Source organism: Ipomoea nil, unplaced genomic scaffold (genome assembly GCF_001879475.1).
Source record: "Ipomoea nil cultivar Tokyo-kokei standard unplaced genomic scaffold, Asagao_1.1 scaffold1720, whole genome shotgun sequence".
NCBI lineage: Eukaryota > Viridiplantae > Streptophyta > Magnoliopsida > Solanales > Convolvulaceae > Ipomoea > Ipomoea nil.
The window spans coordinates 178033-205799 of record NW_017618148.1 but is presented as its reverse complement, the minus strand read 5'-3'; the positions used below and the strand labels follow the sequence as shown (position 1 = coordinate 205799).

General features: G+C 36.0%; 4 protein-coding genes and 2 long non-coding RNA genes across 7 annotated transcripts; 3 read left to right on the top strand and 3 right to left on the bottom strand.

Annotated features, from left to right (window-relative positions):
- Positions 1-922: 922 nt before the first annotated feature.
- Positions 923-5831, bottom strand: LOC109191769 (lysosomal Pro-X carboxypeptidase). Of its 2 annotated transcripts, none has more exons than XM_019342422.1 (10): positions 5376-5830; positions 4406-4586; positions 3282-3415; positions 2966-3063; positions 2723-2846; positions 2420-2575; positions 2186-2338; positions 2032-2111; positions 1552-1601; positions 923-1462 (listed from the first exon to the last, which is right to left on the bottom strand). In XM_019342422.1, the coding sequence occupies exons 1-10, from the start codon at positions 5778-5780 to the stop codon at positions 1326-1328; spliced, it is 1518 nt and encodes a 505-aa protein (XP_019197967.1). In that variant the 5' UTR covers positions 5781-5830; the 3' UTR covers positions 923-1325. The 2 variants fall into 2 exon arrangements, with proteins under 2 accessions (XP_019197967.1, XP_019197968.1); XM_019342423.1 differs by having other exon boundaries at positions 1394-1473; positions 5376-5831.
- A 3299-nt stretch (positions 5832-9130) lies between these two features.
- LOC109191773 (VAMP-like protein YKT61) lies at positions 9131-13257 on the top strand. The gene is made up of 6 exons (XM_019342429.1): positions 9131-9537; positions 10375-10472; positions 10570-10674; positions 10771-10836; positions 11779-11865; positions 12935-13257. Exons 1-6 carry the CDS (start codon positions 9345-9347, stop codon positions 12983-12985), a joined length of 600 nt encoding a protein of 199 aa, XP_019197974.1. The 5' UTR covers positions 9131-9344; the 3' UTR covers positions 12986-13257.
- A 1177-nt stretch (positions 13258-14434) lies between these two features.
- On the top strand, positions 14435-16514 carry LOC109191774 (temperature-induced lipocalin-1). Its single transcript, XM_019342430.1, has 2 exons — positions 14435-14881; positions 16113-16514. Exons 1-2 carry the CDS (start codon positions 14507-14509, stop codon positions 16290-16292), a joined length of 555 nt encoding a protein of 184 aa, XP_019197975.1. The 5' UTR covers positions 14435-14506; the 3' UTR covers positions 16293-16514.
- Positions 15397-22294, bottom strand: LOC109191776. Its single transcript, XR_002055974.1, has 4 exons — positions 22284-22294; positions 21087-21091; positions 18004-18006; positions 15397-15639 (listed from the first exon to the last, which is right to left on the bottom strand). It is a non-coding gene; the product is annotated as an uncharacterized LOC109191776 (long non-coding RNA).
- LOC109191765 (glycerophosphodiester phosphodiesterase GDPDL7-like) lies at positions 18632-22530 on the top strand. Its single transcript, XM_019342418.1, has 10 exons — positions 18632-18919; positions 19131-19239; positions 19337-19633; positions 19736-19857; positions 19949-20459; positions 20576-20626; positions 20732-21010; positions 21129-21265; positions 21427-21913; positions 22023-22530. The coding sequence occupies exons 2-10, from the start codon at positions 19146-19148 to the stop codon at positions 22379-22381; spliced, it is 2337 nt and encodes a 778-aa protein (XP_019197963.1). The 5' UTR covers positions 18632-18919; positions 19131-19145; the 3' UTR covers positions 22382-22530.
- A 3816-nt stretch (positions 22531-26346) lies between these two features.
- LOC109191777 lies at positions 26347-27686 on the bottom strand. Its single transcript, XR_002055975.1, has 2 exons — positions 27578-27686; positions 26347-26503 (listed from the first exon to the last, which is right to left on the bottom strand). It is a non-coding gene; the product is annotated as an uncharacterized LOC109191777 (long non-coding RNA).
- Positions 27687-27767: the final 81 nt, after the last annotated feature.

Genomic DNA, 27767 nt, shown 5'->3' with positions numbered 1-27767 from the left:
TTAATTGCACTTCATGTCATTTGACAATATTTTTTATTGTATGGCTCTGTATTTTAGTTTCATTTTCCCGCACACTAGTTTCATTATAGCAATACTAAATTATCATTTTAATTATACTACAGTTCAATCATTTGACTATAATGTACTCTGTTTTTTAGTTTCATTTTCTACCCACAATTTCATTATAGTAATATTAAAATATCATTTTAATTCCACTATATTTTTATTCGACGATCGTGATTCACATAACTAGGCATGACCACGGTTCGGTTCGAACCGTGCACTGTAGAACCAGAACCGGAACCGAACTGTCCGTACGGTTTCGATTTCGGTTCCGGTTAAGGTTTGAGATGAAATGGAACCGGAACTGCCGGTTTCGGTTCCAAACCGAAAAAAAATTAAAAATTTATAGTTTTTTTAAATTTTTTTTAAATAAATCCGGTTAGAACCGACGGTTCCGGTTGGAACTGCCGATTCTGAACCGAAATCGAAATCGGAACCTTACTATAAGGTTCCGGTTCCAATTTGACCATTTGCGGAACCGGAACTGGAACCGCGGTCATCCCTACACATAACAATTCGTGAACCATGGTCCACTGTATAACAACTGTGCAACCTATACGCCCAGACTTGCCTGGTCCGGGTTAGTTTCATCTCCATTTTGCATGACTGAAAAATGAAAATAGCATTTTGCAACTGTACTGTTTACCAAATTTCCCATCTACCCCTTGCATTCAAAGCTTTTACAAATTACAACCAAAACCCGCACTTTGCCTCTATTAGGCCATTTGCCCATTTCCCGCCTATATATATTCTCCCAGGCGGATCCCTCTCCCACCTTCCATCTTTACACCCAACAGAGATGGTTGCTGTTTATGTGTTCTAATGATGCTCAGCTCTCACGAGCAGACCTCAAAATGCATTTTTTTTTTTTTTTTTGCAGGGAATTTTGGGTGCCTGCAGGATATTGTATGGTAGATATCATTGTTTTGGGTGCCTGGATATTGTAAGGTAGCTAAAACCGATCGAAATGATGGCTTTGTTCATCGTCGACCTTCATCATGCTACCTTGCAATATCCTGGTGGCCAAAATAAGGATAGGCCTACCCATGATGGAGGGGAGGATGATGAGCATTTGTCATTTAAAAGAAAAAAACAGAAATTAGAAGTAAATGTTTTTTCCATCAACCATTGTTTAATTTGGCCATTTATTTAAGAAGAGGAAATATGAGAGTTCGGTTTGGTTTAAAGTTGAAATTGTTGTTGAATTGGTAGTTTTAGTTTGTTTATGGGTTCATGTTTCCGAGGATTAAGATCGAGTTGGTTCAATTTTGATTCATATCCATATCCCTGTAATACTCCCCAATCCACTTCTGGAGAATGTCTACTTCTTTCTCCCTTTGTTGGATGAGCCAGTCTGGGTCATTCTTTGTAGCAGATCTAAAATCAGCATGGTGTGCTCCTAATCCAATGTTAATCATGATTAGAACACAATGCTAATTAAGCCTTTAATTGATCAATCAATATTTAATAGCCAGCATGCATGCTTACCTTTCTCAGTCACCAGTGCCACTATGCTATCTGATATATTTTTCAGCACACTGTCACACACACAAATCCAAAATCCCATTAATCATCCTTCTCTTGGTCTAATACTACTAAAAGTGTCATTTTTTAGTTCCCACTTTCGGCAGAAAGTTGTTGGGTGGAGGCTAGTGAAGGGAGTCCAGCACTATATGACTAGAGGATTGGTGGATAGAAGCCTGAAAGGCTAAGTCTAGCACCTGTTTTTCGAAAATGTGGTGGTATAAGAAAATAAAGTTGCGTCTTCGCTACTAGCTATAACTTTTGGCATAGTGGTAAACCCTTTATTTTAACCAGTAGTATCACGGGTTTGAGTAAAAACTGTGCAGTTAAGGTTGACAGGTGCTGGGAAGACTTGTTGGGCAGAGGCTGGTGAAGAGTCAAGTCGAACAATGTGACGGGGTAAGTGTTTGATAGAGTGATATGATGAATAGAAATAATACTCACCCTCCTCTACTCCATGGATCTTGCATTCCATTAGAGAAAATGATGTTGCTCCCAAATCTCTTCAAAACCTGCTCAATCCTCTGGTCCCAAAAACACATAGAATTAGCATATACTCTGGTTTTGTCTGGTAAAATGAAAGCAAAGCTTAGCTCACATTGCCACCAAAGTGAGTGGTGATCCAGTGTGGTCTGGGCTTCACTCCATACATCCTTTGGCAGCTCCTTTCGGTTTCTTCATAGCTATATGAAGATGGAGGAAACATGCTCTCCTTCGACACAACCATTGGCATAACCATTTCTGTACACGCCTAAACCGAACCAAACCGAACCCGAACCATCATTGATGTAAGTATGTATGTGTTGAAAGAATTGTTAGGTTTAAATCTAACCTGCCAGTCCCAACCATGGAGTCCATGATCATCAGATTCATCTTCTATGTGGAAACACTTTTCTGTTCCAGAGTAATTGTAATATAAACTTGCAGCAGCAAACGCCCTGCTAATCTTTGAAGCCCCTGCTGGAAATCCATCAATAATCTTGCACATCTAAACACCAAAACAATAAGTTAAAAAGTGTAATTGCACACATTTTAAAAGTTCAAATGCCTAATTGATTTATTGTATAAAGTTTAAGGACCTATTTCACATTTTTTTCCTTTTTTTTTATATAAATATTTGAGAAGGATGTATAACCTTTTCTACTGGGTACGCAGGCAATGGCTTCATAAAATTTGCCTCCGTAGCATAATTCACCATTGCTGTATACACAAAAGCTGACCATAGCCAATCCCTGGCTGAATATACAAATTTCAAATTCCTGGTTTTCAACAAATAAATATTTTAGTCAATCAACCATTTTATTTTGAGTAAAAAGACAAATAAAATTATATATACTGTTTGAAATATTTTAGCCCTTTTTCCATTCATGAAACTTACTTGCAAGCTCTGAAAATCTTTGTGGCCTCAGCTGTTGATAGATCATCTAATTCTGACCAACTCCCCTTTATCACTTCATAACAATTCAAGCTCACATCCTATTCAAAAAGTCAATTATCCCAACAAGTATGAGGTATTGTCAGAGATCGATTTAGTTGACATGACTAAATGTGAGAACAAAAGTATACTTGTGCACCAAACGTGACAATATTAATGGTTAGAAATCAAATGTGAAAAGTAAATAATAGTCGAATTGAAGGACAAAAAGTCACAATATCTCTTTAATGAAATTATAATGTTTGTTGGGCAAACTAACCTTGAAGTCCTGGGAAACAGCATCATAGAAGCTAGACCATGGAGTAATGTTATCAAATTGCAAGATTGGGGCTGAAGATGCCAATGCACCAATTGCCACGTGTGGGTATTTGAGTCTGAACCAAGCAGCAAGCACTGGCCAGGATCATCACATCAATATACACTTCAATCAATTCCACTAAATTCATAAAGTGCCCATTGTGGAAAATAAATTCACATCGAGAACCTAGCATTAAGTTTAACCATTTGAGAAATTTTTCATTCATATTTCACTTTATATATATATATATATATATATATTTTAGTACTATTGACTCTATTTTAATGTAGTATCTGTAAATAATTACTTTCTTAACCTACTGAAACACAAAGAGTCAACATCACCCCTACTAGGACTCGAACCTATAACAAATGACATAATATGTGTCAATGACGTAGAGTCTAAGTGCTTATTTTTTGTTCCAAAGTTGAAATTCTTCCTCATTGAAGTTTCAAACTCAGATAATTGTTACCCACACTTAACATTTCTACCACTAAACTACGTCCCGAAAGCTATTATATATTATAGGGAAAAGGGTCAAATAGGCCTTCGAACTTTACCTTAAAATCAATTAGGCCCCTAAACTTTTTAAAGGTGCAATTACACCCATCAACAATTCATTTAAGTGCAATGAAGTCCAAAAACAAATTAATGACCTGCTATCACAGGTCATTAGGGTTCAGGCCACATTCCGGCGAATTTTCAGGCAAAAAAAAAAAGTGACCAGCGAAATTTTCGACAAAAGAAGTGACCGGCGAAATTTTCGACAAATCTGGGTCAGTTGCTGGTCACATTTTTTTTTTTGTCAAAAAATTCGCCGGAAGGTAGCCTGAACCATTTTATATATACGTGTGTGTGGGGGGGGGGGGTGGGGGTGGGGGGTAGGGTCAAGGTAGAGTTTAGAGAGTGTTGTTGTGTCCCTTTCCTTGTCCTCCAAAAAAATCTCCCATCTCAGCCTCGTTGAGGATGGGAACGAATTTTCCTATCTAAATTCGTGGTTGAATTGTGGTCCTTATGTTTTTTTAATTTTGTTGAATTTCATTCTTTCAAAGGAGTGTTGGGTGTGGTTTATATATTATACTTACTTCCTCCATAGGAGCCACCAAACACCACAACAGGGGAAGCCTCAGAAGATAGATTTTTCTTCAAACTCCTTATAAGAATGGCATAATCAGCCAATGCCTGCTGTGAATTCAAGTACCCCAATGTCTTTGCAGACTTGTAGGATTGCTTCCCAAATGGCATTGATTCTCCATAAAACCTATGCTGCATATATATTATAACAAGTTATCAAGTCAGATCAATATCATTTTATAAGCTCGGGACACAACTAAAAAAAAATTTAGTCTTACATGAAGTTAACATATATTTTTATAACTAAAATTTAAATTTACTTGAAATAAGATTTATAAGCAACAAACACCTTATGTTCATATGGCATTTCTGTAGCTCTCATTGAGGGTTGGTCACATAATCAAACCCCAATGATGAGGTACATAAGTTTTTAATAATTTTGATGTCATTACACTACATGGTAGTTGGCAACCGGAAACATTAGTTTAATTCATTACAAAAATATTAATCTTTTGTGATTAGACTACAATGTTTAAGCCCATAAACACCATTTCCAAATAAGGTACTACTTGACAAAAATAGCCAGTTGTTTAGGCTAGGAACTCATAATTAAGATCCAATAGCACGTATAGAGATAATTAAAAACAGATTTTGTCAGTTAAAAATAAAATTAAAATAATAATAATAATGATTTTAAGTTACGAAGGAAACCCACAACCCCTATTGAGGGTGTGCACGGAATAAACCTCATCTTATGACTAGGTAAATTAAACTAACTTAAGTTGTCCAAAAGATAATGATTTTGAGTAACAAAAAAAAAAACCCACAACTATTATCTGAGAATGTGCACGGGTAAATTTCACCTTGTTACATACCCTGACTTAACCGGCAAAGGACCAGGTAAATTAAACTAGGCTAAGTTGCAGAATCAAAAGATAATGATTTTGAGTTGAGGCCATCCAAGGGAGTTGTGATACATACCTCAATGAAGAGTAGAAGAGCATGAAACTTTGGGGCAATATCAAGCATGAAGCCAGTATTTGCAGCAAACCAATCAATATCTCCTTCATTCCCAGTGTACACAAACATTGGGCCTCCCTTTTGCCAATGGTCCTTGTTGATGAGGTATTTCTGGTAGAAGATTTTGTAGCCACTGGGTATAAAACTGAAGTGGTCAACAACTTGTGGGAAATATTGAACTTCATATGGCAGCTTTGGCTTCTTCCCAATAATCTTGCCTTGTTTCTTCAGTGAAGCTTGCAGGTAGCTTCCACCTGGGAAATAACTTGTCTTTGATTCTCCCACTGCTGATGAGAAAATAGCAAAGATGATGATGAACAAGAGAGAGAAGAAAAATGAAGATGATGATGATGAGGCCATCCTCATCACTAGTTTTGTTTTTCCTATGCCTACTATTTCTTTTAACCACAAAACATATCATGACCTGTATCTCATATTTGTTAGTATATATTATTTTGGGTTGAGTTTTACTACATGTACTTTCAAATCTTACTCCTGATGTGGTAGACTCTAATAAATTACTTTTTTCATATGGGTCCAATAAAAGTATCTACATCAAAATTTTGTGTGTAAGAGTAAAAAATAAGAGCTCGTATAACATTTTTCTTTCTAATTTTGGTCCTTCCACTTATGTCTCTATCTTGAGGGTGATCATGGTTGAAAAAAGTAGCTAGATTTTTGGATGTTATGCAATGCCAGCTCATCTGGCAACAGTAGTCACTAGTCAGCTGCAGCAGCACTCAATTTAAATTGAAAAAATAACACTTTTTCAACTTAAATTATATACTTATAGCAGTTTTTCTTCATGAATTATTAAGTGGTACTTTTTTTTTTTCTTAATATGTTAAATGGACATATTTACCCTTAAAATAAATAACATTTATTTTTCTTCTCCAACAAATTATGAGCACGATTTGGTTCAAACCGAACAGAAACTATAACAACCAAACCGAAATATTATGATTACAAGTTAGAATTGGAACACGATATTTAGAGTTTATTAAAATCGCAAACTAGAATGGATAATTTAAATTTGTACCTTTCAATATTGTTTTTGAACGGCAAATTATACCGTGCATCAGGGTGCACATTGCATTGTGCAACTTAAAAGTTTATGTGTATTATGTTAAGAGTTTATGTATATTATGTTAAAAGTTAATGTGTATTATGTTAAGAGATTATGTGTATTATATTAGATTATATGTATTATGTTAGGAATTTATGTGTATTCTACTATATAATTATGTACATACGAAACAGAGAATTTTAAAACGCACAATGCATTGTGATCCCGGATGCACGATATAACAATTGTTTTTGTACTCATTCTTTAATATCGATATGATTTTATGATGAGTTTGATTCATTAAAAACCATCAATCATATAACTCATTTATAATCTATTAAATTCTATAAAATGTTACTCCGTATATTTTAGAAGTACAAAATGTACAAAAGTGTTCATTGAATACCCTCACCAAAGTGCATAGGAAATTCAAATCTCGTGTAAATTAAATAAATGAATAAATAAGTACATAGTCCTTTCACTTCTTTGCTAACTACATCAACCAAAACCAACTTTGGACTTAATAGCCTTGTTTGGATCAAAACATGTAACTTTTCAGATAAACTCAAAATAAGAAGAAGAATACTCCTAAAATGGACTTTCCGAAAATGCTGACTGATTATTAGACTACAAGTTGGTGAAGTTTTTTTTTTTTTTTTTGAATGCTGGTGAAGTTAATACATCACAAATTCGCAACTATGACAGACAAAATCTGATTATTATCTGCTAATATGAATGAAACAGGCAAACAAAATCTGATTATCTGCTACAATCCTTCAAGGGAACCCCCAGCAAGGACAAACCGGGGAAGGGTTTGGAAATCCACATTCACTCAATATGACTTCTTTTAAGGTCTGAGCCTTTGAACACTGGTGTTAGCAGTGCTACTTAGTATTTCGTTTGAAAAATAAAACTAAAATTCAGAGTCATATAATAACATATATTATCAAATGAATTTATAGTGTAAAATAGTACGTTAATATTACTATAATTAAACTAGTGTGTATGTAAAATGAAACTACAAAATAAAGCTTATGCAATAATGTATATTGTCAAATGAAACTCTAGTAGAATTAAAATGATACTTTGGTATTGTTATAATGAAACTAGTGTGTATTGAAAATTAATCTGAAAAAATAAAACAATATTATCAAATGAAACTAAGGTGTAATTAAAATGATACTTACTTCATGGCCCACACTGCTACATGCACCATAGTCCACAGTAAAATTTGTCAAAAAATGAGCATTGGGACTCGGCCGTTATCTATATGTATTCATTTTTTCTTGGCACAAGTGTCAAATAGACTCATCTACTACTGTTAAGGGCTCAATTCCCACCACAAATTACATTAAGTGTCAAATAGGCTCATCTAACAGCTAAATTTGTTCAATTGACATTTTTTACAGATTTCTAGCAGGTTACCTATTTAATTATTAAAAATAATAAATAAATAGAATAAATTTTAAAAAAAAAAAAAAAAAAAAAAGAATATTAGCTACCGACTGTCCTCGCCGGACAGCCGGTGGCTGAATTCTTTTTTTTTTTTTAAATTAATTTTTTAAATTTTTTATTCTATTTATTTATTTGTTTTTAATAATTTGATAGGCAACCTGCTAGGAACCTGTAAAAAATGTCAATCGAACAAATTTAGCTGGTAGATGGACTTATTTGACACTTAATTTAGTTCATGGTGAGAATTGAGCACTTCGCAGTAGTAGATGAGTCTATTTGACAGTTGTGCCTTTTTTCTTTTGAGGAGGTGATGCAAAATCCACATGCGAATAAACCAATCGTTATATCTTGGACCTTAGTTCTATACGATGTCGTTTTGAATTTTTATTTTGATAGTGACCATTTGTTGTTTAGTTCACGTTACAGGTCTAGCATGTAATCCATATATATGTGTCTTGTGTTTTGCGTTTCTGTGTCTTATGTTATGCAATTTTGTACCTTAAGCGTATGAATTATGTTCCCAGAAATAAAGTAAATATAACGTATGTTTTTGTGACTTGTGTTATATATATAGTCGCGTTCAGGTGCGAACGGCGTGCCCAGCAGCGAACTGCAAACTATCCAGTGCGCGCCATGTGTTTAGATCTAGGTGCACCTATAGTTATAAGTAGGTGCACCCAATGAATGAATGTTAACAAGTAGGGGTGACTAACAAGGCAAAATTACATGCATTTGTAGACTTGTAGGTAAAAATAGGTGCACATGTAAGTGATTTTACCCAACACTTTTACTTGCATAGGTGCACCAACTACATGGACTTGTAGGTGAAAGTAGGTGCACCCGATGAATGAATATTAACAAGGCAAAATTACATGCACTTGTAGGGAAAAATAAGTGCACTTGTAAGTGATTTTACCTGCATTTTTTACTTGCATAGGTGCATCAACTACTTGCACATATAACACATTTACATGCACGGGAAGACAGATGGCGCGCACTAGTTGGTTCGCAGTTCGCTCCTAAGTGGTTGTTCACACCTGAACGAGACCCTATATATATAGTCCTGGTCCGCGGGCTACGACCCTCAATGGATCAGGCTCATTTAGCCCGCATTTTTTGCATGTGAATATGAACCGACTCGCAAACTTCGGCCCACTTTGACACCCCTATATAAATATCGTGGTACTTTGACTTTTTTGTCTGCTGCTCCCAAGTCCCAACTACACAAACACTTTCCTCAAGAATCTCACTCTGTCGACACTTTTTTTTTTTCTTTCCCTAAAACAGAATTCAAAGATCTAATTGGAATACGAAAACTTGCATGCAAAGTGATACGATTCATTATTAGAGAGAGTTTTTATTTCGAATTTTTTTGTTTCTGATTCTATTTTAGAGATAGAGCGGTGGAAATGAAGATCACGGCGTTATTGGTACTGAAATGCGGACCTGACGGGTCGGATCCGGTGATCCTGGCGAACGCGTCGGACGTTAGCCACTTCGGCTACTTCCAGAGATCCAGCGTCAAGGAATTCATCGTCTTCGTAGGCCGGACTGTCGCCAAACGGACCTCTCCCGGCCAGCGTCAATCCGTTCAGCACGAAGGTTCCTAATCTTCATCTTCACAATCCTATAAGTGCTTCTTTATTTCACGGGAAAGAAAAACTATCCACTGGGTTGAATTTTGTGAACTTTCACCCGATTATAATGCTAGTTAGTTCTATGTTGAAATTGTTAAGTTGAGTTACTGCTAAAAAATATTTTCTTTTTGCAGCTTTGGTGAGCTATGTTTAAAATTAGGGTTTTGATTTTCTACAAGTTTGTATTTTTACTCGGTGTGGTTGTTTGGTAATTAATTGGAAACCATTACTTGTAAGTTATAGCGCCGTGCAACTTTTTAAGCTCCAACTATATTGGCCCAAAAGCTCCAACCAAGTCTATAAGTAGATTGTATAGCTTTGGTCCACAATTACCCAAGTGGCATTAATTATATTGTTTTCAAACAACTAAAATGTCTAAATAAATGTTAATATTGACTAATAGGTGTATATATAACAATTTGTCATTTGCATTAGAATCCATTGTCGTGGTATGTAATACTCACCTCTTCAAGATGATTATGAGTTATATTTTTGTAAGTGGATCTGTTAGGCTGTTAGCTAAAGTTATTTATGTTATAACTTTGGCCCCTTCAAAATGATTTTTGGCACCACCACGGCTTGTGAAGACATTTTGATGTCTAAATATATGATCATTCTTGTTCTTGTTATCCAAATATCCATACAAAAACTTGTATCAGATTCAAGTGTTTTTGAAATGTGATATCTCTTTGTTTGCAAAACATCATAACTCAAACTTGTATGATATCCAAGTGTTCCTGAAATTGTGATATATCATTGTTTGCTAAAGCTGACTTCTGTTTGAAATTCTTCCATACAATAGAGTACATGGTACATGCATATAACCAAAATGGCTTATGTACGTTGGGTTTTATGGACAATCACTATCCAGTTCGAAGTGCATTTTCAGTGCTCAACCAGGTAATACACTATATTTTTAATTTCCTTCAATTTGACAAGAGAAGGACATTGTTTGATGAAGCATTAATTTTTTTATGTGCGCATTTTACATTTTCAGGTCCTGGATGAGTACCAAAAGAATTTTGGTGAGACATGGAGGTCTGCACAATCTGACAGTACTCAACAATGGCCTTATCTAAATGAAGCTTTAACTAGGTTTCAGGTACCTATTTTATTTACCTATCTCAATAGATTTGCAGTTTATTTTAAATAACTTCCTGGGTTAGTAAAAGTGTTTTTCCTCCTTTTATTTTCTTAGGATCCTGCTGAAGCTGATAAGCTGTTGAAAATTCAGAGGGAGTTGGATGAAACAAAAATTATTCTTGTAAGTACTGTGTTGCTTTTTCATTTAGAATTTTCCCTTGTCTTTTCATGAAATGTTTCCCATTTTTATTTTTAATCTTAATTATAATTGATTGATTAAAAGGACAAGATGCATGTTAGGAAATTAATTTTTGGAGATTGCTGATTAAAGAGTGTCTGAGTGTGAGAACATGTATATAAAGAGAATCTTTCCCATTTACAAATAATGTGTTAGTTTTTCATTTAGAGTTTTCCCTTCTCTTCAAGAAATGTTAGTCATTTAATTTGTAATTGTAATGAATGAATACTCGAAGATTGCACTTTTTTTTTTTTTTTTTTTTTTTTTTTTTGTTGGGTACATGAAGATTGCATTATCAAGAAGTGTGAGAACATGTAAATGTAGAACATCTTCCCCATGCTCCATTTGTGATTGTAATTCTTCATGGGTTTCATTAAACGATTTTACATTAGTTTGTTCTGGTTCTAATTTATGCTTGAAGTTCTTTACTGAATAGTCTGAATGACACAGTTATTTCTATTTAAGATTTTGACCATGTGTGAAATATTAAGGGAAATTCGGGTGTGAAATGGTGTTATGGCTTTTTATTTTTTATTCTTGTAGTTTAGAAATAGAATCTTCTTTTTATTTTATTTTGACGGTTTCCAACACATCTATTTATTTTCTCAATGAACATCACCTTCCACAATTATAGAAGATTTTAACTTGTTTGTTATGACCAATTTGTAATTGGATTTGTCAGTTAGTATAGGCTTAGTGGTTGTTTTGAAACTATTGCTAGTGGCTGTTTCTTTTGCATTGGCTCAGCAATTCAGCATAAGGCAGTTTCTGGAACAGCTTTTATATAATGACCATTTTTTCATTGGATTCATTGTTTAAGTATTATTATGCTTAGTGGTTCCATTGGAACTACTGCTGATGATTATTTCTTTTGCATTGAAACAGCATAAGACAATTGACAGTGTTCTAGAACGAGGTGAGAAACTTGACAGTTTGGTTGATAAGAGTTCGGATCTCAGTGCTGCTTCCCAGGTACATATTTACTATTCAATTCCTTATAAGTTGCAAGTATGGAATACGTTGTGGTGTTGTGCAAATCTACTTAGGATGTGTGTACCGTTTTTATTCTGGATTTAAGGGATTAGAACTCTGTATTTTGCTGGAATGAGATGTAATGTTCAATTTGTTGGTGACATAAGTAGAAGCATCAATTCATTAAAATTGTTGAGCATAAGCATGTTGAGCAGGGATTGTCTTTATTTGTGTTTTTTGTTGATATTTTAATCATGATGCTGAAAAAATTTCTGTTAGAAGCCATGATGTCCTTGTGTTTTTTTGTCGATTTCTGTCTCTCCACATTGATTTTTGAATTTTCTGAGCAGTTGATAGTTTAGGGGTTTCTACAATTGTTATACTCATCAAATAGGTTTTGTAGATTGATTAGTGTGGTTTGGACTGGGCATAAATACTTGGGGCCCGTTTACTAATGGGAGAGTTTTCCAGTTTTCTAGAAAACTAGACAATGGAAAACAAAAAATATGTTTACTTGCACAATTTTCCATTTTAAAAACTAGAAAACACTCCAGCTTGAAGCTTTCACTCCAGCACTTAGTCTTTCCTTTGTAGTCTGATTGGGGAACAGCTCATATTCATTGAGAAGAGAGTTGAAAATGAAGAGTACATGTTAGATAAGTAGAATGAATAAATGCATCACACATTTGAAACTTGATCGTTTTAATTGAAAATGGTAGTTCACAAAGATGGGATATATGCCGTGTTTTGGGTAAGTTTATTTTTCTTCCTTTCAATGATGGTGCTACAATTACTTTTGGGGTGACAAGGGAAACCCGAAGCCACTACCCTGAGGGTGTGCACTAGGTAAACCTCGCTTTGTGACCTTAGCCAGCAAAGGATCACAAGGAGGTAAACCAGCTTAGGTTGTCCATAACTGACCAGCTCAAACAAAAAAGGCTGAGATTCGAACTCGTGACTTTGTGGTTACAAGTTTACAGTCTCTTTTAGAATATTCATGATTGAATAAATGTTTGTGGTCTCAGTAAACATCACCACTCAAGTGCTGCTTGTTTTTGTTTCCTAACAGATGTTCTACAAGCAGGCGAAGAAAACCAATCAATGCTGCACAATTTTATAAATGGTTGAGAGTCGTAGCCTCGTAGGGGACTGCTCTGCTCTTCTCATCCAAGGATTTCAAGCATTAATGTAATATAAAGTGCCACAAAAATTGGTGTTTATAGTTATTTATTCGTGTGAGCTTGAATCGTTCCATTCTCTTGTACTCTCTGGTGTCAGGACAAGGACTCACCATAGCATACTAAAAAGTGTTAACTGTTACAGTACATCAGTATACTCTGCTCATATTCTTGGATACTGCTATTTAAATTTGGAGACATCTTTGGTTTAGTATGGTGTTAGTCTAGGTCGCAATGTTGCAGGTGTGAGTTTAACTTGTTTACTAATTACTAGCACTAGCATTCAACAAACATATCAATTGGATAATGTGTAGTGAGTTTTATAAAGTTGCGAGTAACTAAAAAGGATTTTGATTTTGAAGTGATATTAATGAGTGTGTACTTGTGTAAATTGTTAGCATTTTCTTAGTAAAATTTAATAAAAATTACTATTTGCAAAACTTGTAATCATCGGAATACTAGAATGGTCTACCCTACCCAACCTCACATTTCAAAGGGACCATGTGAAATATTGTTACGCGGACTACTAACAAATGTTCATTTTTAAATATTGAAAGTTGAGCATGATTAATGATTGTTACTTCTCCCAAAGTTGAATTTTCAATCCGATCTGACAGAGCATTTATGAGAATGTAAATCACAGTAACTCAATGATTCGGCAGATAGATGCAAATGTCAATGCACAACATCTCCCAAAGTTGAATTTTCAACTCGACCTGACAGAACATTTGAGAGAATGTAAATCGCGGTGATTCAATGGCTCAACAAATAGAGGCAAATATTGGTGCACATAAGGACAAATAGGGGCAAATGTCAGTGCACATTAGGAATCTGTTCAATTTGAGTAAATCTCTATATTATCGCAACTGAAATTCAAATATTATCTAATCATTCCCAATGGTTCAACATATAGGGGCAAATATCAGTGCACACAAGGACATATAGAGGCAAATGTCAGTACACATTAAGAATCTGTTCAATTTGAGTATAATCTCTATATCACAACCAAAATTCAAACATTAATTTCTTCTATTAAAAATATCAAAATTTAAACATCGATCTCTTCTATCAAAAGCAGGCTACTGAATCACTGAGTTAAACTCAATTATCCTTAATGTTACTTGAAGATGTTGAGTACACGAGAAATAAACCTATCCTTAATCTTTTAGTTTCGTCAAGATTCAAGACCGGGAGAGTACTAAGAACTAGGAAGGTGGGGAACAATTTCCAGACAATTCTAGAAGGAACAACCCAGTCCTCAAATCCTCACACAATTACAAAACATAATGCGGTGTTACTTGTAAGGTCCTCAAACGCCCACGTCAATCTCATACACTAGTAACTAGTAAAACACTACACCTTCATATATATCCCAAGAATTTGCCCTTCCCAATTACCATATCCCATATAGAGAAACACTAAAACTCCAAACAAAACCCTTCCTTAAAATCAAAATCAAAGAAATGGGTAGCACAAAAGAGATGGAAGTAGTGAGAAATCTTGATGTGGAGAGGTACATGGGGAGGTGGTACGAGATAGCCTCATTCCCATCAAGATTTCAGCCCAAAGATGGGGTGGACACCAGGGCTACCTACACTCTAAACCCTGATGGCACAGTTCATGTGTTGAATGAGACTTGGAGTGGTGGGAAGAGAGGTTACATCGAGGGAACTGCATACAAGGCTGACCCTAAAAGCGATGAGGCTAAGCTCAAGGTCAGGTTTTATGTTCCCCCTTTCTTGCCCATATTCCCTGTCACTGGGGACTACTGGGTTTTGCACATTGACCCTGATTACCAGTATGCTTTGATTGGCCAGCCAAGCAGGAGTTATCTCTGGGTATGTATTGTATCTTCCTCAATTCTCTCCACTACAGTATTTGAATGGATTGGATTGGTTTTATTATCAGATTTAATTTGCTTGGTATCATTCTGAACATTGAGATACATTCTTGCTATATGGTTAGTTTTGATTTGTGAAGATATATAATTTGCTTTCTCTTTTTATCATTTGCTAAGCAAAAAGGGTCCCACTTCATTTAAAATTAGGTTAATTCTGACCTGCAAACATAAAAAAAGGCTTCAACTTTTTACAGGATGGTCCAAGAATTTGCTGGGCAATTGTCTAGTAATTAACCTTTTTAAAACCCAGGGTGTCTGTCTTTGATATCTCAGTGGTATTGATTTATCTAGGAATGGTGTTCCCCACACACTTGTATCATTTCATTTGGACTTTGATTCTTTATTATCATGTTAATGACTTTGGATTGATGATGTTTCTGATGCTTTTTGTTTATAATCTTTGCTTATATTGAATGGGGTTTTATGTTATTTTAGGTCTAGTTTTGTAATCTTTGCATATGTATATTGTATATATACACTGTTTTTGTATGAGGATCAATCTTGGACCTCTTATATAGAATCTTAGTTCCATGTTCAAATTTTATGTTACTTATATGCCACTGGACTATATATATATAAGATGTAGTTTCTGAATTATTGTTCAATTTTCTAAGAGGTTTTATTCAAAGAGTAACCAATCCATTCACCTTGTTATTTGCTGGCTTCAAGTGAAATTGGAAAAAAATCATTTCAGTGCTTTGTGAGAGTCCACATTGAAAATATATGGATTTATAAGCCCATGGTTAGACTAGCTAATTAATTGGATTTAATGTCATAGTGTGGTTTGACCCGGGTGCATTATAATTTAGTTGAGCCATGAGTTATCCTGGTCCAATCTTAGATTCTAACATGGTATCAGAGCTGGTTCGGTCCACGGTTACAACAAGGATATAATGTTATAATATTGTTTCACAATCCTTGGTTATATATACAATGAAAGCATTGGAGTTGGTATTTCTTGTTTGTGATCTTGATATGTTCTTGCTTGGAGTTGAGGATAACGAGGTTAAGTTCCTCGGTGTTGTTTGGAGCTCATGAAAAAGTAAACGGCTCACTGAGTATAATGCTAGTTCAATGTAGATTTAGGCTTGTTTTGGTTTAGGTAGGATAACGAGCCTGGTTTTCCATCAAATTTATACCAATTAACTTTGGGCATTGGTTGGTTTTAGATATTGTGTAGGCAGCCTCGGCTTGATGATGAGACCTACAACGAGCTGGTTGAGAAGGCGAAAGAGGTGGGGTACGATGTAAGCAAGCTTCACAAGACACCGCATTCTGAGACTCCACCGGAGGGGGAAGTCGCGAGCGACAAAGGGATTTGGTGGATCAAGTCCATCTTTGGAAAGTAGGACATACTACACTACTAGCTGCAGCAACCAAGTCTTATATTGAAAAAATAAGGAGCTTTATGTTGTAGGATGTAAATGTGAACTGAGAAGAAGGATGGATGAGGGCAGTGTTTTTTTTTGGCATATATATGTTTTTTATGGATTGATTGTGTAATCTTGAAAAGATTGTATGTATGTAGTATGTGTATGTTGTTTTGTATGAAGTTTCTTGAATTTGTCTCCTTGTGAAGTTCTCGGTTATACACGGCAGCTATTTCTTATCAATGTTTGGTAGCTTAGGGCTTAAGGATAATGGTTTTTCCGTCCTGTCCTGTTATCGGGAGATAAGCATTCCGTCCCAAACCGCATCATTCTTTGCTCTCCAGATATGATAAAGAATTGCAACTGCGTATATAACGTCATTAGTGTCTAGAATATTCAAGACTTCACTAAACCAATCATGAAAAACATTTGTTACAATATTGGGGATTGAAAGGTTGGATTAATTCCAAATGGAACTTGCATAGTCACACATAACCAATGAGTGCATAGTGTCTTCATGAAGAATTCCACACATGGCACAAACATGATTAACCTCTACCCTCTTTATAAGCAAATTTTTTATAGTGGGAAGCAAGTTTAACTAAGTTCTTTAATTGAAGAAAAAAAAAGTTATAATCAACTCCTTTAAACCGACATAAATGTAAAATTGAGCATTATTGATGCCTATTCAATAGATTATCATTGATTGATATGCTAACTAAGCTACCACATATACTTCTTACATATTTGACCTCCCTTAGGATTTAGACTCTGACAGTGGCCATTGGCCACCTCCGTCCACCCTAAGAGTCTATATTTGGACTCAAATAACAGGCGTGTTGCGTTTGTTGTCGAATAGAGACACTCAAAAATTTTTATTTTATTTTTCAATATTGTCAAAACTTTTGCCCCATCTAAAAAAAAATCTTGATGTGCATGCCAAATCAATAGTAACGTACATGTTGAATAGGGGTTATTTACCACTTATTAATAACATAACATGTTGAATAGGGGTTAATTACCACTTATTAGTAACATAACATGTTGAATAGGGGTTAATTACCATTTATATGCCCATTCAAGGGGTTGATTTAAGCTTTTTCTCAATTGAGGAATTCAATTGTAATGCTTGCTCAGCTTAGGGTGAATATGACACCTTTTCTTCATTAATAATTATAAGAATTAATTTTATTTTAGATCTTAAATTTATATGTGATAATAAGTTGTTTTTAATTTTGTTTTCAAAACATTCTCATTTGATCTTAGTATTATTGTGAAATGATCATTATTTGTTATCCGTCAATAAAATCATTGAAGTGTCGTTAAATGCAATGACATTTTGATCTTTTTTATACAAAGCTGATTGACCCGTTATATTTTTATTTTTTCAAAAAAAATTATAATTGACGACTTAAATGCACCTGTATTTAATGAAATTTAAACAGTTTTTTTTTTATGAAAAATTAAAAATGGAACCGCTTTCTTTTCCATTTTCGTTGCTCCCATGAAGTAAAGGTCCGACGACTTGGTGCTGCCGGCTGACGCTCTGATCGAGGATTGAGCCGGCGGTGCCATTAGTAGATTCCATCCTCTGGCTGTTTTATGAATAAGTGTTAGATCTCAAATCATCTGCGATCGTTTTTCAGAGAAGAAAAAGTCAGAGACTCTACAGATCTCACAGGTTTTCTACCATCTTTTCCATTTATTTTGTTTTCTTTTGGTTCTATGTTATCCCTTTGTTCCTTTGACTAGTTTGTTTTCTCTCGTCTCTCTAGCGAGTGTTTCCCTCTCGTTTCTTTGCGAGTTCTCCTCATAAGCGTGGAATGATAAAATGGTCACACCAGAGTCAGGTTTGGCTATGTTTGACTAGATTTGTGATGAAGCACCGAGTTCATATAACAACTTCGGCTTCAAATTTGTAAAACAGTCTGCGGTCCAAGTTTTCTATAACATTGCTAGGAAATTTGTTTCTATGTCTGATTGTAAAGAATGTATTACAATTCTAACGATCTGTATTGTAAACATTCTTGCTTATGATTAATGATTAGCCGTTTATTTTCAAAAAAAAAAACATAATAATACTATAACCAAAAAGGATCTTCTAAAAAAAATTAAAAAAATATGGACGGTCACCTATAAATTTATGACGAAAAATAGAATTAACTCTTTGGGAGGGGAGGGGAGGGGGATTCATTCATTCATTTAAATTAAAAAGTAGAAACGTAAAGTTATGCGAAGTTGGGTTAAGGAGGAAGGATGATGAGCTCCCGCCAAATGGATAATCACAGGCAGACAGACACAATGGATGTATATATGGGTAGGAGAGAGAAAAAGCGGCAAAGCAATTAGCAATTAGGAATTAGGATGGAGGGAGAGCATGCAGCTATTAATCCGATGGATGTGTGGGAGACATTAAATTTGGGTCAACAATTCCTCCTCCGATCCTCTCTCTCAATATTTCTTTGTTTATTCTCCCCATTTCTCCTTCCTCGATCTCCATTCCCTTGAGACTTTCCACCTTACATCATATCAATCTATTTTCTCGTGTGAATTTCTTGAGGGAATGTTTCTCTCTTCCTCCTGAGGCGCTCGCTCTTCATTTTCAAGTTTAGTCATTTCATTTTCATTTCCCCCCTTCCCGCCCTTTAATTCAATGAATGATCGAATTGTTGTTGTATATATGTTGTAGGGAAGAGCTATATTGTTTAATTTATGATAATGTATGTATGTATGTGTGCAAAATTTTGTATTTTGTTAGTTGGAAAGAGATAATGAGTTGTTTTGCTTGCCATTATATTGATTGAAAGTTAGTTGCAGGATTGGAAGAAAATAATGATCAAGCATCTGCTGCTCTTTTGCTTGCTGATCCATGGAGCAATGGGAGCTTCTCCTCCTCGATTAAAGAGGAAATGGCTGACACTGCACGGTATGCGTATATATATTGAATTCAAATTCAAATGTTTTCCTAATTTGGTTATAGGTTAGGTTAGGGTTGGTAATTGAATGGAATTGAGAACTTACAGGTGGTGAGCCTGTGATAGTTGCAAATGGAGGGATGTCTGGTGTTTTTCCTGAGAGCAGTTGGGCGTCATATACTTATGGCGTGGCACAGAATTTAGAGGGCTCTCCAGTCCTGTGTGATCTGAAGCTTACCAAGGATAATTATGGTTATTGTCTCGACAAAATGTTGCTTCAAAACACAACAAGCATTGCTGAAATCTACCCTAATAAACGAAATACCTATGATGTCAATGGCAGAAAGCTTACAGGATGGTTTGGACTGGATTTTGATTCTTCGGTGCTGTTTGCAAATGTAACATGTAAGTTTCTTTTTTTTGAAGCATGTTTGGTGGGCATGTCTCATAACAGGAATGCTTCAAAAACTCACCCTCTCTTTTTGTCTTCCCCTGCCTGCCATGTAGTGATACAGAGCCTTTACACTCGACCTTCAAGTTATGATAACTTCTTTGGAATAACTCCATTGGAGACATTGCAACATCTAGGGACAGATACTCAATTGACCAAAGTATGGATAAACGTGGAGGTATGTATGATTTAATCTATCCATCGATGACATAACTTTAATTTGATTAGAAAATGTTTTCATACATGCACTGTTTGAATGTGTGTTGCAGTACGACGTGTTCTATAAACAACACAAGCTGGATGTAGAATCATTTCTTAATGAAATGCTGCCTCAGTTAAAAATAGAAATTCCTTATCTTTCATCCACAGAAATCGGTTTCTTGAAAAGTATTGGACCAAAAGTTCGTGCAACAAAAACAAAGCTTTTTTTTAAGTTCCCATTAGATGTAAATGCTATTGAGCCCTCAACAAAAGAGAAGTATGGATCAGTGTTGAAGAAGCTGAACATGATCAAGACCTTTGCAGTAGGAATCCTTGTGCCGAAAGAATATATATGGCCAGTCAATGAAAATCGGTATCTAAAGCCTGCTACCACTCTTGTCACTGATGCCCACAGATTAGGTCTTGAAGTGTTTGCTTATGGCTTTGCAAATGATTTCTATCTTCCTTACAACTATAGCCTTGATCCAACAAATGAGTACCTACAATTTGTTGACAATTCTCACTTCTCTGTTGATGGAGTGGTCACAGATTTTTGCTCAACTGCATCAAATGCCATAGGTGAGAGATGATGATTCTTCAAATTCTATTCCTGTACTACTTACTAGTACTAGTAGTAGTAGTAGTAATGTGGAGCTGATGAAAATTAATTACTCCCTCCTTTGGTTTGGTTGCAGGATGCTTGGTGGGCATGTCTCATAACAGGAATGCTTCAAAAGCAGTGGAATGTAAGTAAGAAAGATGGAATCAGATTTTTTGGTGTGGGAAGTTGTTGTTGTTGTATATGATATGATTTGATTCGAGGTTTGTATGGATATGATTATTGCATGCAGTCTTGGTGATTTCTCATAATGGAGCTAGTGGTGACTATGCTGGAGCCTCGGATCTTGCTTATCAGAAAGCTGTAGATGATGGTGTTGACATAATTGATTGTAATGTCCAGTTCTCAAAAGATGGAGTTGCATTCTGCCAAGAATCACCTGACCTTAAGTTCACAACCTCAGCAGGATCGGACTTAATGGATAGAGTGAACCAAATTCCAGAGGTTAATCAGGGGCAACCGGGCATTTTCTCCTTTGAGCTTACCTGGGAGGAAATCAAGTCCCTAAAGCGTAAAAGCTCAATCTCAATCTTCTGCTTTCTTGAATGAATATGAATTGTTATTATTATATCCGCAGTTTGCTCAACTTCTTCTTCTTCTTCTTGTTTCTTGCATTGCATTGCATGCAGCTAAAATCAACTCTCCATACGATGCGCCATTGGACAGGAATCACGGATACCTGTTTGCCGGAAAGTTTGTGACTCTGACGGAATTCTTGGAATTTGCCAAGGCAAAAGCAGTAAATGGAATTATGATTGGAATAGAAGTAAGTTGAGTTACTTAGTTTGGTATATATATATATATATATATATATATATATATATATATATATATATATATATATATACATCATCACTGCTGCAGTTTTCCATATATGAGAAGAGAGAATTAATACACCATTATTTTGGATATACTCCTCCTTGCTAGAATGCTGCTTACCTTGCAACAAAGGGATATGACATTATTGGCACTGTCAACTCTGCATTAACCAATGCTTCATTCACTAATCAAACCAAATATAAGGTGATGATCAAGTCAGACCAAAGCGCGGTTCTCGAAAAGTACAAGAACGACTCCCATTACGAAACAGTATTCGACTTCAAAAAGGACTTCAGCAGAGTGCCCGAGGCATTGGCGAAAGAAATCAACAAGTATGCTGATGCAGTAGCCATACGCAGAAATTCGCTGGTGCTCGAATATGGTGACCCGTTTTTCATGACCCGAGGCTTTACAAACGCTGTTTCCGCAATGCATAAAGCTAATCTCAGTGTCTACGCTTCAAATCTCAAGAACGAGTTCCAGACCTTCCTGTTCGATTACAACAGTGATCCTTACCAAGAGATCGCTACCCTTCTTTCTGATGGCGTGGATGGATTCATAACTGATTTCCCAGCCACTGCAGTTTCATTCATGAGTAAGTATATATACCACCTACCTAGCTACTAGCTACTAGCCTGTTAAACATATAACATAAATGTGTAATCCAACTATCAGCTTAGTCTGGCTTATATGCATGCATGCAGGATCACAATGTGCTAAACCAAAAACAAAACACTCCTTAGCCTTCACTGCAATTGCACCTGGAGAACTGTTCAACACTTCAATATTATCAGTGATGGAAGCTGAAATGACAAACGCGGCCGCGGACGTAAACGCCACCAACTATCCTCCCGTGACTCCTAAAGACATCGACAATGAAGCTATACCGCCTGTGGCCTCGGGCGGCGCCAATGCGCCCTCCCCGGATACACCCACCGACAACGCACCTGGCTCTCCACCTAAACACTCTTCAAGAACAACAAGAGTTGCACCCACTGCCACTGTGGTCTTCCTTGTGGCCTGGGCAGCAGGAATCCTATTTTATTCTTTCTTACTAGAATAAGTAATTAAATGCTGCCTTCTGATTCTTCTTGTACTTATCATGGCATCCTTTAAGTTAATTGCTCTATCTCACACTGTGAAGTGTAAAAACACACTTTGTGATTTAAGAAAGTTTAATGGAAATGATAGCCAAAAAGAGCTTGTCCTCAACTCATTACTCAGTTCAATTGCTAGCTAGTACCTGTATTACTTGTATTCTATTGCATTGCATTGTTGTAGCTGGCTGCTCATCACTCAACTCGCAATCACTACACAAGAGTGTGTATTGGGAAAACCGTCAACTCAAATCAAGAAGATTAATGGGTCACTCTTAATGGGAGTTAGACTCGTAACCTTGTAGTTATATATTACTTATAAAAGTGAATGAGTCACTCTTAATGGGAGTTAGACTCGTAACCTTGTAGTTATATACTACTTATAAAGGTGAATGGGTCACTATTAATGGGATCGAACTCGTAATCTTGTAGTTACTACTTATAAACGTGCCCAATGCACAATAAATACAAATGAAGGTCAAATTATTTGATTGAAAAGATAAAATTGCAGAGACTTTATAAAGTATATTATATGATACAACAACATTATATTATATCTACATATAAAGTATAAACCTTCAAAAAATACATCAAACTTGATTGACCATTAGATGGAGAATTGTATGTTTGTAAGACAGCAGAACAAGAATTATCGAAGCTTGCCATGCCAAAATCCAAGAAATCCAAGTCAACTCAATCATCACACAATAAAAACAGAGCAATAAAAACAACCATCAAATTTGATTCACATGAGCATCAGAGTGGTAACAATCAACCAATCATTTTTACCATAATCTTTAACATCATTGCCATAAAAAATTAAAAAAAAAAAATTAAAAAGGATTGTTGATCCTTTTGTATACATCTTTTTTTTTTTTTTTTTGCTTCCAGAAAATTTAAAATCTCTTTTTTTTTTTCGAGTTGCAACAAACCTCATCTTCAACAGGCAAGAGTCCAATTCCTGTCACACCTCATCTTCAACAGGCAAGAGTCCAATTCCTGTCACAGACATTGAAAATGCTCATAACTCACAAGTATACAATTTGATATTAAATTTTAAAACTAGATTGACTTCAGGTGTGTTTAGTTCACACATGGAAATCAAAATCAGAATGAGAATTAAATAGTTGGCAATGGTAATGAGTTTTGGTGAAAGTAGTTTGCAAGAAAGTAGAATTGAAATAATTATCAATATTAGTCATTGGTTATTTATGACCCTATAATGGAAATAAAGGTTTTAAAAATACAAAACTAAAAAATCAAGGCAATTGATCCTAATATTAACTTCAATGGCTGCTTACTATACCTTGTGTGGTTTGAAGAAAATGGGAAAATGGAAGAAATACATACCAAAATTCCCCTTGAATCATTATGATCTCCCATGTGCAATCTCCCCTGCTAAAAAGCAAGTTAATGGAATAGCTAAGCCACAAAAAAGAAAAAACACATTTCAATTGTTATAACGGTCTCTTCAGTTGTGTTACAATTTGTGGTTCTCGAGATAAACAGAGAACCAGTCTTTTGAGGGCTTGCTTGGTTCTAATGAATCCCAAATATCCAATATCCTTAAAACCACAATGTAAGGCTCAGATTTGCCTTTTATCAATCAGTACAAGAAACTAAGACCGCCATGGCTGCAAGAAAAACACTGCCACGCCAAGATAAGGAGTAGTCTCAAAACTGAGTTTCAATTATTAATGAAAAGAATCATTGCAGGATCATAATAAAATAAAATGGGATAGAGGGAGTGAATTGTGTAGGGACACGGAGATTTACTAATGGAAAAATAGGCTCAGATTCGCCTTTTATCAATCAGTACAAGAGACCAAGACCGCTATGGCTGCAAGAAAAACAGCTGCCACGCCAAAATACGGTGTAGGCTCAAAACTCTGAGTTTCAATTAATAATGAAAAGAATCATCACGGCCTCAAGAGTAGTGCAAGAAATCAATGCAACCATAAATAAAATGGGACAGAGGAAGTGAAGTCACTGAATTGTAGTAACAGTACATTGTAAAATAGGAAATGGATATTAACCTCTTCTCTATCGGTATAACAAGGTGTCAAGCCTAGTTTAAGGGCTTCACACAAATCTCTCGTACCAACCATAATAATAAGGCTCCATTTGGGAGAAGGGTGACGTTGGAGTGATACCAACCATAATAAGGTTCCCATGTGTTGAGATATAACCATTAATGTGTAATCCAACTATCAACTTAGGCTTTTAGTTGAGAGGGTGCCAAGAATGAAACAAAAAACCTTGTGGTTTCCAAAACACACCCTAAACGAGGCTCAAAATCACCTTTTATCTATCAGGAGAATCAGATGCCAAACCTGCCATGGCTGCAACAAAAACAACTACCATGCCATGATACAGGTAGGCTCAAAACTCTGATTTACAATACATAGAACAAAACTCGTCACAGCCTCCAGAGCTAAAATTGGAAGGCGGGAGTATAATTAATCACAGCAACTGTTATAAAAGATGCAAACTTTAGGGACCAAAAATGGCATTTCCCCAATCATGGGTAAGATTTATTGATGCTTAGATATTTATCAAAATGCATTATTCTTGAAATTAGGCATAACAGACAAGAACCGAAGCTACAGAGTTTGCAGCTATACTGCCTGCATTACAAAAGAAACCCCAACACGAAATCTTTCAAACCAAAAATTTATAGGCTCAGAGCTTCCATCCTTTCAAGGACTAAGATGTGAATCCCTTGATGGCTGCTAAAATCAGTATCCTTACGAATGGGATTTCAAGAAGAAACATTCCCGCAGAATCACTGAGATGCCTTGCCAAGATCATGGGTTCACATCAAAATCTTGAAATTTTTAATCTTCATAGCCAAAGGAACTGGGAAACAATGAGGTGTAGTGTGTAATTAACGAAAATGATGGGTTGTTTGATAGTGGAAGCTTTGGATGATCATTGGCTGAGAAACACGGCATAGAGGAGGCAACCACCCATGGAAATCCCTCTACCTCTCCGCGTGTATCCAGCCTCAGACTTAAACTAATGAGAGATTCTTGAAAGATTTCTTCTCTTGCTGTAGTGTCTAATTGTGCCCTAGTTTTACTTATGGGCCGGGTTTCTATTTGAATGTTACTATAATTTTGGGATACGAAGCAAAGACCAATTCTTTGGAGCTTATTGGGCCCCAGTTTGTTCAGTTTTTTTTTTTTACCCAGGGTATCCTCAGTAAACCGGTAAGGAACTGGTCAAATGATTTGCTCTGTTCACGTGGGTGGAGATCGAACCCCTCACCTCATGCTTATTAGGCCCTCGTTTAGTCGGTTAATACTATAATAAATACTCTGTATTTACCATAAATTATTGGACCAAGAACAATGTGACTGATCACCTCGCCAAGATTACTTTGCGAAGAAATTGCGATTGGATCGAGTTTATGAATCCCCCGGTTGAGATCATTGGATAGAGTTTTGATAGATGGCCCAACATGAGAGTTAGGTGTTAGTCTAGCTAGGTCTACCCCTCCCTTCCTTCCAAAATAATGCGTTTCAATCTAGTTAGGTGTTATTTGTCTTTCTTACCATTGCTTGCTATAGACATTAAACCCATCAAGCACTTCCTCAACAAACTTTTTTTTAGGGGACAGATAAAGTTTACCAACTTGACCACCCATGTGTATCTCTAAATATATAGTGTAGTGTGTAGCAATAGAGAAACTAAAGTCTCTGTCTCTCAAAAACACAATGTTCACAAATTTGTACTTAAACCCCACAGATTTTAGGGTGCCTAAGGATGCCAAGTTCCATTTCAAATAAACAATATGCCAAACATTAGTAAGAATCCTAACATTATCATGAATTTTAATTTGCATACTTCCAATTCCATTCAAGTATCGAGCACAAAGTATCATTACCCATCAAGAAAATTAAAGAAAACCAGAAAGGTGATTTTCGAGAAAAAAAAAAAAAAAAAAAAAAAAAAACACCAGTCCAAATCCCCTAAGAATCTTTGACACTCAGATCTGTGTTTGCGGGGCAAGAGAGAGAAGTCAGCACCACCATAGCTGCAAAGAACCAAGTCCTTTCTGTGTCACCACCCCTTCAAGGTTGCCTCTTGAAATATGCAAAGCAAATCACAAGTTCAAATCATATGGACGCATTCAAGATCATTCATAAATATACTTGTCAATCACAGAAGGTATCATTACATGTATATACATTTTTTGGGTTCAATAGATGATTATAACGATTGAATACGAACCAACATATACAACCTACTACATGTTGAACAATAAATATCATCAGCTCAAACTAGGACCTGATTATGTTTGGCATCAATAGCATTGAGTTACCTTAGTGGTTGATTCAAAAAGCTTCTTACCTCATTGATGTGGGTTTTCTACTTCTGTACTGAGAACTTGTTGATTGAATGCAAGAATAAATTTCTTTCAGACCATATTTTGCAAGATTTACATAAAAGAAAAGGCAACACCTTAAGAAACTCTTAATTTTGTCATAAAAGCCTGTAATGTAGCTAAAATTTAAACAAACCCAGAAAGGAAAGATAAAATTTTTATACATCTTCCTAAATTCTCTTCTCAAAACAAGTTAAAGGGTTTGACACCTTCGCAACTCTGAGGCTCAGATCTAGTTTTAAGAGGAGAGTGGGCAAAAGAGAAGCCCAGACCGCCATGGCTGCAAAGAACCGGGTATTGCCATGCCAAGATACGGGCCGGTCGTCTCAATGCCCAATTAAGGAAGATATCATCATAGCCTCTTTAAACATATTATTCCATAGTTCCATTTCAAGATCCCGGAAACAAAATGAAAGGGCTGTTAATGGCGAAATCCCTTTCAAGAAAATCGCATCTCTCTCTCTCTGTAAAAGTCTTGATTGAATACAATCCCAATATAACACCAGAAATATAGGTCGCTGGTTCGAAGCCCTTAGGGCGTATTTGAGGCTCAGATCTGTATGTATTCTTGGGGCAAGAGAGAAGCCAGCGCCGCCATGGCTGCAAAGAACCGGAGTTTCCGGGTCGCCCCGCCAAGATACGGCTCGGACGTCTCAATGCCCGGAAGCCCAGAGAGTCGGGAAAGAAGGTGAAGAGTGAAGACATCATCACAGCCTCAAGAAATACGCAAATTAATTAAAGCATAAACCATAGCTCTGGCATATAAACGTACGTAGAAACTACAGACCAGAAAGAGATCAAGGAAAATACTACGAAGTACTATACAGGTTTCTTTGGTCTCTGAAAAGGCTGTTTTCTTGTTCCAATTCAGGAATGGAAGTGGAAAAATCATCGGCACAACAGAGAGGGGAAACCACCCTTTCAAGAAAAAACCCTACTCTGTTGCCTCGGTTCTTTCTCCA

Coding starts and splice junctions, on each gene's coding strand:
- LOC109191769 (XM_019342422.1), bottom strand. CDS start 5,780: ATGAGGATGGCCTCATCATCATCATCTTCATTTTTCTTCTCTCTCTTG. Junction 4,587..5,375: donor CTCTTCTACTCTTCATTGAG/GTATGTATCACA, acceptor ATATATATGCAG/CATAGGTTTTATGGAGAATC. Junction 1,602..2,031: donor GATCCATGGAGTAGAGGAGG/GTGAGTATTATT, acceptor TGTGTGTGACAG/TGTGCTGAAAAATATATCAG.
- LOC109191773 (XM_019342429.1), top strand. CDS start 9,345: ATGAAGATCACGGCGTTATTGGTACTGAAATGCGGACCTGACGGGTCG. Junction 9,538..10,374: donor TCAATCCGTTCAGCACGAAG/GTTCCTAATCTT, acceptor TCCATACAATAG/AGTACATGGTACATGCATAT. Junction 11,866..12,934: donor ATCTCAGTGCTGCTTCCCAG/GTACATATTTAC, acceptor GTTTCCTAACAG/ATGTTCTACAAGCAGGCGAA.
- LOC109191774 (XM_019342430.1), top strand. CDS start 14,507: ATGGGTAGCACAAAAGAGATGGAAGTAGTGAGAAATCTTGATGTGGAG. Junction 14,882..16,112: donor CAAGCAGGAGTTATCTCTGG/GTATGTATTGTA, acceptor GGTTGGTTTTAG/ATATTGTGTAGGCAGCCTCG.
- LOC109191765 (XM_019342418.1), top strand. CDS start 19,146: ATGATCAAGCATCTGCTGCTCTTTTGCTTGCTGATCCATGGAGCAATG. Junction 19,240..19,336: donor GAAATGGCTGACACTGCACG/GTATGCGTATAT, acceptor GAGAACTTACAG/GTGGTGAGCCTGTGATAGTT. Junction 20,627..20,731: donor TGCTTCAAAAGCAGTGGAAT/GTAAGTAAGAAA, acceptor TATTGCATGCAG/TCTTGGTGATTTCTCATAAT.